The sequence below is a fragment of the Stenella coeruleoalba genome, assembly GCF_951394435.1.
Source record: "Stenella coeruleoalba genome assembly, chromosome: 1".
Lineage (NCBI taxonomy): Eukaryota > Metazoa > Chordata > Mammalia > Artiodactyla > Delphinidae > Stenella > Stenella coeruleoalba.
Window position 1 is genome coordinate 149,154,353 of NC_137169.1, and position 12,743 is coordinate 149,167,095.

General features: G+C 47.5%; 1 protein-coding gene across 1 annotated transcript in view; it reads right to left on the reverse strand.

Moving 5' to 3' along the window:
* Positions 1-295: 295 nt before the first annotated feature.
* The window catches only part of KIF26B (kinesin family member 26B), a 498,005-nt gene continuing 485,557 nt past the window's right edge, over positions 296-12,743 (reverse strand). The window contains exons 13-15 of the mRNA XM_079904855.1: positions 11,606-11,808; positions 11,025-11,175; positions 296-7,291 (exon numbers count right to left, since the gene is read on the reverse strand). Of these exons, the coding sequence (XP_079760981.1) occupies positions 7,143-7,291; positions 11,025-11,175; positions 11,606-11,808 (503 nt within the window). The 3' untranslated portion in view covers positions 296-7,142. The remainder of the gene's footprint in view (positions 7,292-11,024; positions 11,176-11,605; positions 11,809-12,743) is intronic.

Here is a 12,743-nt window from a genome sequence, read left to right on the forward strand (position 1 = left end):
CAGCCCTGTGACTCTCAGGGACGCAGGACAATGCCAGGGCTCTGGGCCTGAGCCCAACATCCACCCACCCCCGCCCGAGCTTCTGAACTTGCTGGAGGCCAGCCCCACAGTGGGAGGAGACAGGCCTCATCCTAGGAAGGCCCTGGGGCCTGGGAGCAAGTCCTCCGCCAAGGTGTCGCTCTAGTGAAAGGGATCCGCCCCAGGCCTTGAATTGTTTCCCCCTCTGTTCAGAAGGGTGAACTGGATAGAGGACTTCATGACTCTGAGTAGGAGAAAAGTGAACATTTAATGCCACCATAGTTTGACTCTTTTTAAACACCAGATTCTTTTTTGACAACATTTTTCACCTCATATGCCACAAAAAAGTCAGAGATCGTAGCCAGCAAACAATGTCTTCACACTGGAAATGGCGCACAGCTTAATGAAGTCATGTCACCAGGTTTTAAGAACTATAACTTTCTTTTCCAGACTGTTCTCCAGGTAGCCTGCTCACACGTATCAGGATCAAGCCAACAGCTAACTTATATCGCTATGCGAAGGCCCATACACAAAACCAGCCTGTTTGCAAATAGGCCGTTGGGACCTACCCAAGTACAGAATAGTTGGATTTCTGACTTTAACAGATGAATTTTATTAAAAGTTTTTAACAGCAAACACTTGTAAGCTAAGAACTTAATTTTTAAAATGGCACCAATCTTTTATCCAAATAGTGAATTTAAAACAATGACATTAAATACCACCCTTGAATTTGAAGTGAGATTTTATGAACTTGTTTATGAATTCGCTGTTTCCGACACAATAAATGCACTTGGGCAGGTCTTGTCTCCAATTCTCAAATTGGCCCATTTCTACAGATTAGCATATTTATATACACATACATACATGACTAGAGCTGAAGGAACCACAAAGATCATTTAGCACACTGTCCTCCTTTTACAGATTAGAAAACTGTGTTCCAGAAACGTTGGGTAATATATCCAAGGCCATAGGACTATTGTCAAAACTGGAGTTAGAACGCAGGTTTTCTGTTCTATGTTCTTCCACCATGTCACATACCTTCTGTACACATGCATCCGTATACACCCCCGTGCACACACACGTCAGTACATCGGTGTGGTGTGTGTCCACATTTCCACACAGACCTGGTGCAACAGCACCTCATGGGAAGAGTCCAAGATGCCGGACTCAGATCCCAGTTCTGCTATAAAACTACTCTGTGAACTTGGGCCAATCATTGGCTATTGACTTCAGTTTCTTCATCTAAAATGATTATCCCCAGCTCCTGAACAGAGCTTTCATTTCTTCAAAGCACTTCCCATCAACTATACCATTTTCTCTTTACACTCTCCCAGAAGGGCAGCTATTATGACCCCCAACCTTCCATCGGGGAGCCCGAGGCCCAGCAATGTGAAGCGACTTGCCGAAGGTTGCATAGCGAGCGAGGAAAGCAGGCCTGGAGCCTGGTTTCCTTACTCTGAGCTCAAGGCTTTTTCTCCTAGGTTTAGCTGCCTCTCAAATGAGACTACTGACCCCAGCCCCTCCTGGCCTCTCAGGGATCCAGTGAGGGGACAAGATGCTTTAAGTATTATGGGTTGTAAGACTCACTAAAGTGCTTTGGTTTGTCCAGAAAAAACAGGTACTATATATATCCAAGGTAAGGAACTTCAGTTTCCTCTTCCAGACCCCTTCAGTAACAGCAGGGGTGGGAGGTGGGACATCTTAGGTAAATGTAGGAACCTAATACTGTCTGCAATTTTCAGAAATTTAGTGTTGAACCAGCAGGAGGAGGCTGGATCCTCTTTCACTCAGGCCTGTGGAGGCTGATTTCCAAGACGGTTATCATCAAATTCAAAAGGAAATGATCTTTTCCTTTTCAGCTACTTACTTTAGAAACAAATTAGGTTTTGAACTAAGCCCTGGACTTTGAGGATTGGATCCTAATCCCTGTTTTCCTGTTTTATTTCTCTTTCCTCCCCGCTGCCTGTGTCTCTGTTAACAGAGCTTGTTAGAGTGAGGAGAAAAAAAAGCCATAGGCAGATCCACCAGCCTTACACTTTGATGCATAGCACTTGGATAGCATTTCCAACCACGGTGTATAAATAAATTATAAAACACGAGGCGCCACAAAACAACATCCTGAGTTTACAAATAAATTATAACTTCTTCATAAACTGAATATGACAGTGTGGGGTGTTGGTTAGCAGTACGGGGAATGAAACAGTGAGCCTTTTGAGTTTCGAAGGTGATTTCTACATCTACATAAAATAGATGTGTGAGTGCCAGGATTTCAGCACTCGCCCTACACGCATGGACGTTGGGAACTGCATCTAGAGAATATTGATTATGTGCACTAAAGGTCTGATGCCACCTCAAGCACTTCAAGTATGTCCGATATTATGGCATCATCTCTGGTTCCGAGCAGGGCCACCCCAATGCAGAATGCGTTGTTTAGGGATGGATAAGCAGCTTCTAAAACTTTGCAAAAACTTTTTCTGAGAAGATGAGCTTCTCCTGGATTGGAATTATGCTGTTATCTGGAAATGACGAGCAGCTTGGAATAGATATGTATTTTGTCGGGAAGATTGCTAAGGGACACAATTTGTGAGTTTTTACCCACAAATGTTGACAGATCTTTGCTGGAGGAGAAAGAGAGATTATAATCCAAAGGGACACTATATTCTACGACCTGTCCACCCACTACTGCCCCCCCCCCAAAAAAAATTTTAGACCATTTGCTGGCATTTGTCAATGAAACTGAGTGTCGGTTTTGCTTCACTGGGCATAGAGAAAAGTGGGCTGCACGGGCCTTTCTTCGGCAGTCAAGTTTCAGTGTGGCAATGTTGAAGAGCGTGCCCTGTGGGGGAAGATGGGCTGTACTGCCTGGGTGGCGGCAGGCGGGCCCCAGGGCCAGCGCCCATGGGTGATCTATTCAGCATCAGTTTGTCAAGAACAGGGTTTTCAACGTGTTTCTTACTTGCATGGTTTCAGGGTTTAAAATACACTGCCCTTAAAAGTGAGGAAATCTTTAAATATGTGCTCAAGGAGTGGGGCTAATCTTCCAGCAGGAAAAGAACACTGAATAAATTCATGAATTCTTCTGGTTTCAATTTTGAAATTAACTCATCTTTAGTAATTTCTGTTACAGCCCAAACCCTTCTTGGAATAGGGATTTAAAAACATTCACCACATCATTATTTATGGTGGGAGCCTTGATTACAGATCAGCAGTGGCCAATGACACAGGCAACTGTGTGTAGAGCCAGGGTAATAAACGCTTGGGCTGTTGCAAGCCCTGCCTCTATCCCAAGAAACCCAGATCAGACAGCTGCTTTTGAATAGTAACACCTAAAAGGCTGATGGATTAACCAAAATTCATGATCAGCATCAGAATCTGAAGCCCAAAAAAGGGCTCTTGCTTAACATGAACAGAAATCCGAGAACCGGCACAAGATATATATGCGTCTGTGTCAGACTTTTTGAACCACTGCCCTGGATGGGTTTCATGGCTATGATGTAGTCACCACCACCTTCCAGGAACACAGACTCCAAGCTTAAGACTAATTGATGACAAATGGCGAGATTCCTGCCTGCCGAATTCCCCACTCTGGGCTGCATGGCGTTTTATCCCAGCTCTCTCCTCTCCCCAGCATGGGGTCCCTTGTATGAGCCCCACCTGAGTCAACACAGGACCAACCTCTGCATTTACATCTCAAGCTCCCTACCTTCAGAATAGCAACTGCAGAGAAAACAACAGACAGGATGTTTCGATTTCAAATCTGGAAGAGATGAAAGTTAGTGACAGCTTCCCCATGACGTAGAGGGGAATTCAAGGACAAGAATATCAAAAGTTGCAGCTCTCAGGTGGGGCTTGAGAGCCCAGGATAAAGCAAACTCGCACTCTGTGGCAACGTGAAACACCCCTCATGAAATGCAATATGGATTCACTCCCCGGAAACAGCATCACTATTCCACTTTCGGGCTCTGAGTTTTGCTTCCACCTCACACTAAACTATCTGGAGAGGGGAACAGATTTCAGACAAAGAATTAAGGCTTCCACGTCTAAACGTTAATTTCAAATAAATATTTGTTTGGTCCTCTCATTTGTGGATAATAAAATGGAATAATGGGTTCTTTGACATTCCCTTTGCCTTCCTAGGTTATCTGTCACCAAAACCACAAGGAGACCTGGACCTGCCTCACACCTGGCCATTGAATGAGGTGTTCTTCAGTTATTAGAACTGCTACAGAACAGCTGACCAGCTGTACAATCAACTTATAGGTAGAACCAGGCATAAGCACATTATAGCATAAAAATCATGATTTCTTCACATGGTTTACAAATACTTGGTGTGTTAAGATGTTTGTAGCTTACTTACGTTAGAAAAGAAAGGAAAAGAAAAGTAAGGAAAAAAGCCAATGGACAACCTCCATGCCAAGTTGTTCTCCTACACCATGGCCAAAAGCATCCTGGGAGAAGCTCCATGGTGTGGCATCTTGCAAGGCCAGTCTGACTTGGTAAGAGAGCTCCTGGTCTCATTCAGCCCTTTGGCTGTCTCATAAAGTTGCTACAAACATATAAAGCAGGTTTAGGCAGAAGGCAAGCGAAGGCCACTCCCCTAGGAAAGTTTCCACTGATCAAGATTTTAATTTCTGTAGATGTTTCCGCTTAGTCTCACTCCAGGAAAGGCACGAAGGCCCCAGTGCTGGCCTGCTAAGGAAGTCAGCACAGTGAGGTAACCTGTGGGAAAGACATGGCCAGGGCGAAAGCTAAGGACACTGATTACTAATCAAATGCGTTTGTTTCCAGCAAAGACTAGGATACTCACCTGTGACAATCCCCCAGTTAAAGGCTTTTCATGAAGTGGTGTATATCAAACCAGCAACCAAAGAGGTGCCGAATGGAAAACCCAAACAAACTCAACAGATTGGCATCCTTTGGGGTCCAGAAGCTTCCATTATGCTGCTGTTGAACAAGGCCATTAACACAAGTGCCGAGACCAGAGGTGCACCCAGAGCCATGGGGCTGCCCTGCAGAATGAGGTCAGGGCGTGGGACCCCTGCCTTCCAAGGGGACAGACACACTTGTTAAACTAGAGGGGGAAATGATCCGCTCTGGAGCCACTTTTCACCGTATCATAGCCCGTTTCAGCTATCAGATGGGAGTGCAGCTTCTCTGTGCACCTCTGCATAGGAGCGTGCTCTAACCAAACACAGAGCCAGACTTGTCATCCACAGAGCTGGCTTCCAGTCTAGGGGGCTGACTTCCCAAACAAAGCTAATGGGGCCATCTGTGCCCTGTTCTGACCAGTAAAGGACTGGTACTATGAAGCTCACAAGACTATGGTTCCCACTTACTGAGTTCAGCTGAGCTATGCTGGGCTACACGTGTCCTGAAGAGCATTGGCAAAGAAATGCAAAGGTTCCTTTTCCTTGGGGAGCAGTTGGGGCTGAGGAGTTGGTTAGCCAGGACTGCCTCACCTGGAAATAGGCTCATGGAGATATGCTGCATTTGAGGGCAAAAAGAACAGGGAAAACCCTGGGCACCTCTATCAGTGGGCAGGCTGTAGGGGCCTGGGAGAGGGCCCTGACCTGGAAGGTAGGCGAACACCCTGCTGTTCCACAGCTGTTATTAGACAATCCCTTGACCACTCTGTGCCTGGGTTTCCATCACTAAAATGAGTATAATAGTCCCTAAGGGAATTGTGGCAGGGATGAACATCTCAATTTGAGAATGAGGTCCAAAGTCAAGCCCTGTACATCCATATGCATGAAACTCTGTGCCCTGCCTCGCTACAGGTGTGTGATGTATGACAGGAAAACTTTCTCTGCCTTCAGGTGTCAAGGTTGAGTGGCCAAGCCTAGTTGTTTCTTGGGATGGAGGCTTTGGTTCACACGAGGACTGGGACTTCTTGTATTTAAGCAGCACCCTGGGCAACAGAAAAGTTGTGCAACCTCACATCCATCCTTGTTCTGGACCAATACTGTTGGGGTCTCTGAGCATCTACAAGCCCAAGAAGGTCTCCAAACTGGGAAAAATCCTCTGCTCTAATAAATTTGCAAAACTAGGGAGCAAAAATATATGGCTCTGCTGAATCGGTTCAAGGTCTCAATCCAGAGTCTTTGGAATAAAAATGAATATGAAAAATGTTATGAGGGCCATGAAAACCCTGGATTCGTGGGTAAAGGAACTAGTATATATGTTCAGGATGTGTGAGAGGAAACTATTCGGAGCAAACATCCCACCCAAAGGGTAAGCAGGGCCCAGGTCATACAGGCTCCTTTCCCCCTAGAGACGCAGCCCTTTCTCCTCTCTTTTCTCTCCAGCTCACGTGCACCTGCTCCACGATCGACCTCCGAGTCTGCCCGCTGACACTGCCACTCGTAGGAGCTGGCATTGAGCATCACCTGCTGTTCCAACCTTCTTTGGAAACACACTGGCTTGTGCCCGGAAGTCTCTATCTTCTGTTTGAGTGGCCTTCCCAGCAGAACCATAGCAGACAGTTAACATTTATTCATATGCCATACCGATTAGGAAATAGCTCTACAAACACAACTTACTTAGAAACAGCAAGTCAGAAATAGGATAAAACACCAAGAGAAAACGAGCTGTAAATACATTGCAAAAATGTGTTTGATTTTCTTTTTTGTTCGTTTTGTTGTTTTCATCTTGACTAGCACCATCTGTACACAAGAAAGTATGAACATAAATGTTTGGATAATAACAAAGATTTGCAAGGCACTTCATCAGTCATTCGGAGTAACTTGTTTTGTTTTCACTTTCCACAGCAATCCCACGTCCACCCTCGCCTTTTCTCACAAACCAGGAGAAGAGTGAGGTCTCTTTTGCCAGCATTTCTTATGTACAAACAAGTTCTTTAAAGTTCCTCAAAGTGCTTTTTCAGTCTCACGGGGGCTTCCACGTCCCTTGGGTTTCCCATCATTTTCTCCTCTCCTGCGTGTTTGGTGTTTGCACCTTTCCTACAGAAAACAAAAGAAAAATCACCTTCTGCTCCACGCTCACTCCAGACTTGCCACCGACCTTCGTCCTCCTTCCGTGGTCACTGAGCGCGGCCAGCACCGAGGGCCCGCCGAGCGCGGCTGCCTGCGGATAGGGAGCGAGGGCCGGCCGGGCGGCGGCTCCCGTCAGCGGCGCCGGGAGGTGATGTCGAAGCAGGTGATCATCATGAGGTGCGCCTTGCAGAAGTTGACGCGGCTCTCCAGGCGCTCTGTCACGCACTCCAGCGCTTCCAGGTACTCCAGGGAATCCAGCTCCAGAACCTGCTCCAAGTCAACTGCAAAGAAGGAGAAGCCCGATGGAGACGTGCGGCCAGCGGGGAAGGGTGATCGGACGGCTCAGCCGTGCCGGCCCGCGGCTCCTGCACCTACACCTGTACCTGCACCTGTACCTATACCTGCGCCTGTACCTGCACCTGCGCCTACACCTGTACCTGTACCTGCACCTGTACCTGCACCTGTACTTGTACCTGCACCTCTACCTGCGCCTGTACCTGCACCTGTGCCTGTACCTGTGCCTGCACCTGTACCTGCACCTGCACCTGCGCCTGTGCCGGAAGGTCTTAGGCAGCGCTGCCACACCCTCCTGCTCAACCCTCTGCCGCTCTCAGGTCGAGAACAAAACACTTTACTACTTGTAGTTATATTGGGGCCCTTCATTCCAATGATAACATTAGACCCCTGACATTTTATTGCGACTCTACTGAGGGACAAAGTGACATCAAGCTCTCTCCACCTCCACCATCTCCATGACAGGATTTGGGACTCTACCAGCACCATTTTCTTTATTAACTAGAAAATAAATAAAGCTTCAAGCTGAGGTATGGAGAAACCCTTCCTTTTTGGGGTCTCACCTGAATGATGTTTATACCTCTGCCTGCTGATGTAAGTGTGTTGCTCTCTGGTTAGTCCCTCACACAGCTGTGTGCAGCTGCCTCTCTTCACAGTGACCCTGCCTCTTGGCACTTCCTGTGCAGTTTCATATACTCACTGGCCCTTTGGGAACTAGGGTGATGATGGAATCTATGTTAATAATTACGATTCTTAGACTCATAGACATAAAGAACAGACTTGTGGTTGCCAAGGGGGTGGGGGGGGTAGGTAGGGGTGGACTGGGAGTTTGGGATTAGCAGATGCAAACTAGTATACATAGGATGAATAAACAACAAGGTCCTACTCTATAGCACAGGGAACTACATTCAGTATCCTGTGATAAACCATAATGGAAAAAATATAAAAAAGAATATAGATGTATGCGTGTGTGTCACTGAATCACTTTGCTGTACAGCAGAAATGAACACATTGTAAATCAACTATACTTTAATGAAAAATAATAATAATTACGATTCTGTGCTCAGAAGCTGAGATTTAGGACCCAGATGCTGTCCCTAATGTTCAGGCCTGCACAGAGTTAAAAGCCTGTTTCCTTCAGTTCCTCAAGGGCAATTATGTGAGGCCACCCTCTCCTGGCCCCCGGCACTACTTGGTCCAGTGGTGACTGGGCAGGGGGGTAGGCTGCTACAGAGTGCCCAGCATGGAGAGGACAGGCATGGGCAGCAGCCAGGGCAGCGGGGGTGGCCCTGGAACCCAAGGCAGGAGACTTGCACTTGACTCCCAGGTCGGCCACGCCTAATCTTTGCTGCCAAAGGGTCCTTAAAAGTAACAGGAGAGTCATAATCCCTCGTCTGCCTACTTTCCTAACTAGAGTTGCCATGAAGAGTGGAACCAAAAAGAGACGATGAATGTGAATGTGGTCTGAGAACTGTAACAAGCTACAGGAACATCAAGGGCTGAAATCAAGGCTGACTTCTTTTATAGGAGACTTAACTGGGCTCAGAGAAGTGAGGCGTCCTGCTCAGGGTTACACAGTTAATAAGGACCAGGGCTGGGAACGAGGCTGAGGCTCCTGAATACCGGGCTAATATTTAAAAACCAAACAAAACCCCTCACCATACCATACCCACATCAGCTATATTATTGGATCACCTTGGAAATTTAAAAAAATGGATTCCAGAACATTTATTTCTAGCCAACACCCAGCCTATTACCCACACCCAGGGAACAGTCAGAATACAGTCTCATTGATTTTTGAGGGGTCATTTTTGGTTTCAATTCATCTTGAAGAAACAATCTGTGTTTCTCCTTTCACGTGGCCTTCTGTTCATTACCTTTCTCAGCATCAAAAAATCCCTGATTCCTGACGTGAACAAAGGCAAGAAGGAAGGGATCGTTTCCTGGAAGCATCTACATATGTACCGACGTTTAAGCTGCTCCCATCCTGGGAAAAAATGTGACTTTGTAAGATGAAGACAATTATCAAGCCTGCCTTAGGCATAAATAGCTCTCAAAAAATGTTAATGAAAACAGCAGAAAGGAAGAGGAACTGCTGAATGGGCACCCCTGGGATCTTGAAGTGCCTGAGGATTAATGGAAGAAGGAAAAGGGTGTGCACAGGTGGGAGAAACATAGCATTAGGCTCCGTGTTTATGCCGCGGCCAGACTTCAGCTAACGTCCTCGTTCGTGTCTTGTCTGCCCTATCACAGCCTTAGATGGAAACACCCTGGAGAGCAGGAGTTCATGTCTCTGGTTCAGATTTCTAACAAGGGACCTACGTTGCTGCATCATGCAAGCAGGCGCTGAGGAAATGTCTCCTGCTGAGGATAGCTATTTTGTTAACTCGGGGATAATACAAACACTAATTACTACTGGACATTGCTCCTTCATCATGGGCAGGCAGTGTAACCAGCACTGGACTGATAGTAACTCGTTCACTCTCACAACAGCCTTATGAGGTAGGCAGCATTATGTGCCTACCATCTGACAGTTAAGGAAATCAAGGCTCAGAGAGGTTAAGCGTCTTACCCAAGGTCTCACAGCCAGCTTCCAAAGTGGGTCTGCATGACTGTGGCTGTCACCACAAATGGTACAACTCAACAAGGTAAGATGCATCACAGACTGGTCCCAGTGCCCTGTCCTCCTTTAGGTTATGTTGATCCTCATATGCACTCATGAGGTACTCAGGGGAGATGTTATTACCTCAGTGCTATGGAAAGGAAGCCACCTGAAGACATACTGTGAAAGTGGCAGGGCACAGCTAGAAGACCAGCAAATTCTGTCCTTTCTTCTTTGCCCAGGATCATTTCACCCAGTATTTCTTAAACCTAAGCCCCAGACTCTGCCTGTCACGCTCCCGGCACCGGCCTGGGAATGCTCAGGAGAGAGTGATGTGACCTTCAGCGGACACTTGTGAAGAGAGGGAGGCACAGGGAGGCTGAGGGACTGGAGGGAAGAGCTGGTGAGTGCCAGACAGGAAAGGAGGGAAAGGAACGTTAGTGGAAGTAATGTATTTTATCTCAGAGACTAAGCCGTCTAGCATTGGGCCCCCATATCAATGAAACAGTTGGGACCAGATTTGAGCTTTATTTTGTGGTAAATGGAATGGTTCGAAACAAATAAATAAGAAACAATTGAATCCATCTTTCAAAGGGAGCAGAATTGTTCTGAATTGTTATTAGATGGTTACTGTCATCCTGGGCTTTCTATTAAATGGAAATAACACTGTGAATGTTATTCTTTTCACTCAAAAATGTTTTTCTTGCTTTCTGGGTTCTTTTCGAGGCTTTTCTAGGATTGCACATTCTACCTTATAAAGCACTCTATAAATTCTTGTCTATTTCAGGCTAGATATGCAATGTGATCTTGTGGCCAGGGAGCAGATTGGTAATATAGCCTTCATGTCTGGGTGAGCGTCCACCACACGTAGGGGGAAAAAAAATCTCATTTTCAGGTGCTTTGGACTGAGACACATAGGAAATAATCGTGCAAGAGCAATACTCACCGCCCTGCTGCTCACACCCCTCCCACCTGCCCCCCCCAGAGCGGGATTGCGCTCAGGGAGGCCATCTCCAGCCAAGGGGCATGGAAGGCCCTCGGGTTCAGACAGCGTCTGTGTCCCTCTCAGCCTGGCCTGTTTAACTGGTGAACCCAGGAGTCGCAGTGATGGGCCTTACATTCGCTGAGCCACTTGTTGGGATCCAGCATCAGATACTGTTTCGTCGTCTCCAGCTCCTTCATTAGCCACTCGTACTTGGCTCGGACCTCGGCAATTCTCTGCTGGCGATGCTCCAGGATTTTCAGCTTTGCATTGAAGCACATGACCTCCTAGTACACAGATGGGAAGGAGATGGGGGTGGAGGGGGGAGGAGAAAGGACCTTCAGCTCAAATCCAGCCCAGGCAACCTCTTCTGGAAAGGAATACTTGTGCTGATGGTCAGCGCAAAAGGAGCAGGTCACTGGGAAGTTTGGGAGGGAGCTGGGGGCTCAGCTCAGACAGCCCACTCACGGGGTAGGGCTATCACTGGCATATCTCAAATTTAGAAGGCGGCCGGTGCTCCAAAATGGAGCCAGAAGAGCCTTCAGAGGTCTCCGGGCAGAGAAACAGGCTGCTCTCCCGAGCTGGGGGCACGGGCCCGTCTCCCGCCGGAAGCCGCTGGGAGTCTCGGTGGCCTGCGCCCTCCTCTCGGGCGCGGCCTCAGCGTCAGCCCGGGGACCTCCTGGGGGACCGCCACCGCGTGGGGAGGGGGAGGCGCACCTTGCTGCTGCCCCCTCGTCGCCGCTGCAGCCGCTCCACGTCGTCAATTTCATAGACTTTAATCTCAAAAGGTTCCCCGAGGCCCCTCTGGGTGCTGCGCAAGGGGCCGTCCACCCAACGGACCCCTGCGCTGTTGGCCGGTTTCCTCACAGGGGAGGGGGTGTCAAGGGACAGCGCCGGGATGAGCCTCCGTCTCTGGGAACCTAGGCAGGGGATTAAGCCTAAAGTTAATTGTTTTGAATTTCTATCTTTTTTTTTTTTTAACATCTTTATTGGAGTATAATTGCTTTACAATGGTGTATTAGTTTCTGCTTTATAACAAAGTGAATCAGTTATACATATACATATTTCCCCATATCTCTTCCCTCTTGCGTCTCCCTCCCTATCCCACCCCTCTAGGTGGTCACAAAGCACTGAGCTGATCTCCCTGTGCTATGCGGCTGCTTCCCACTATATGTCCATGCCACTCTCGCGCTTTGTCGCAGCTCACCCTTCCCCCTCCCCATATCCTCAAGTCCATTCTCTAGTAGGTCTGTGTATTTATTCCCGTCTTACCCCTAGGTTCTTCATGACATTTTTTTTTTCTTAGATTCTATATATATGTGTTAGCATACGGTATTTGTTTTTCTCTTTCTGACTTAACTTCACTCTGTATGACAGAGTCTAGGTCCATCCACCTCACTACAAATAACTCAATTTCGTTTCTTTTTATGGCTGAGTAATATTCCATTGTATATATGTGCCACATCTTTACCCATTCATCTGGTGATGGACACTTAGGTTGCTTCCATGTCCTGGCTATTGTAAACAGTGCTGCAATGAACATTGTGGTACATGACTCTTTTTGAATTACGGTTTTCTCAGGGTATATGCCCAGTAGTGGGATTGCTGGGTCGTATGGTAATTCTATTTGCAGGGTTTTTTTTTTTTTTTTTTGCGGTACGCGGGCCTCTCACTGTTGTGGCCTCTCCCGTTGCGGAGCACAGGCTCCGGACGCGCAGGTTCAGCGGCCATGGCTCACCGGCCCAGATGCTCCGCAGCATGTGGGATCTTCCCGGACCGGGGCACAAACCCGTGTCCCTGCATTGGCAGGCGGACTCTCAATCACTGTGCCACCAGGGAAGCCCTATTTGCAGTT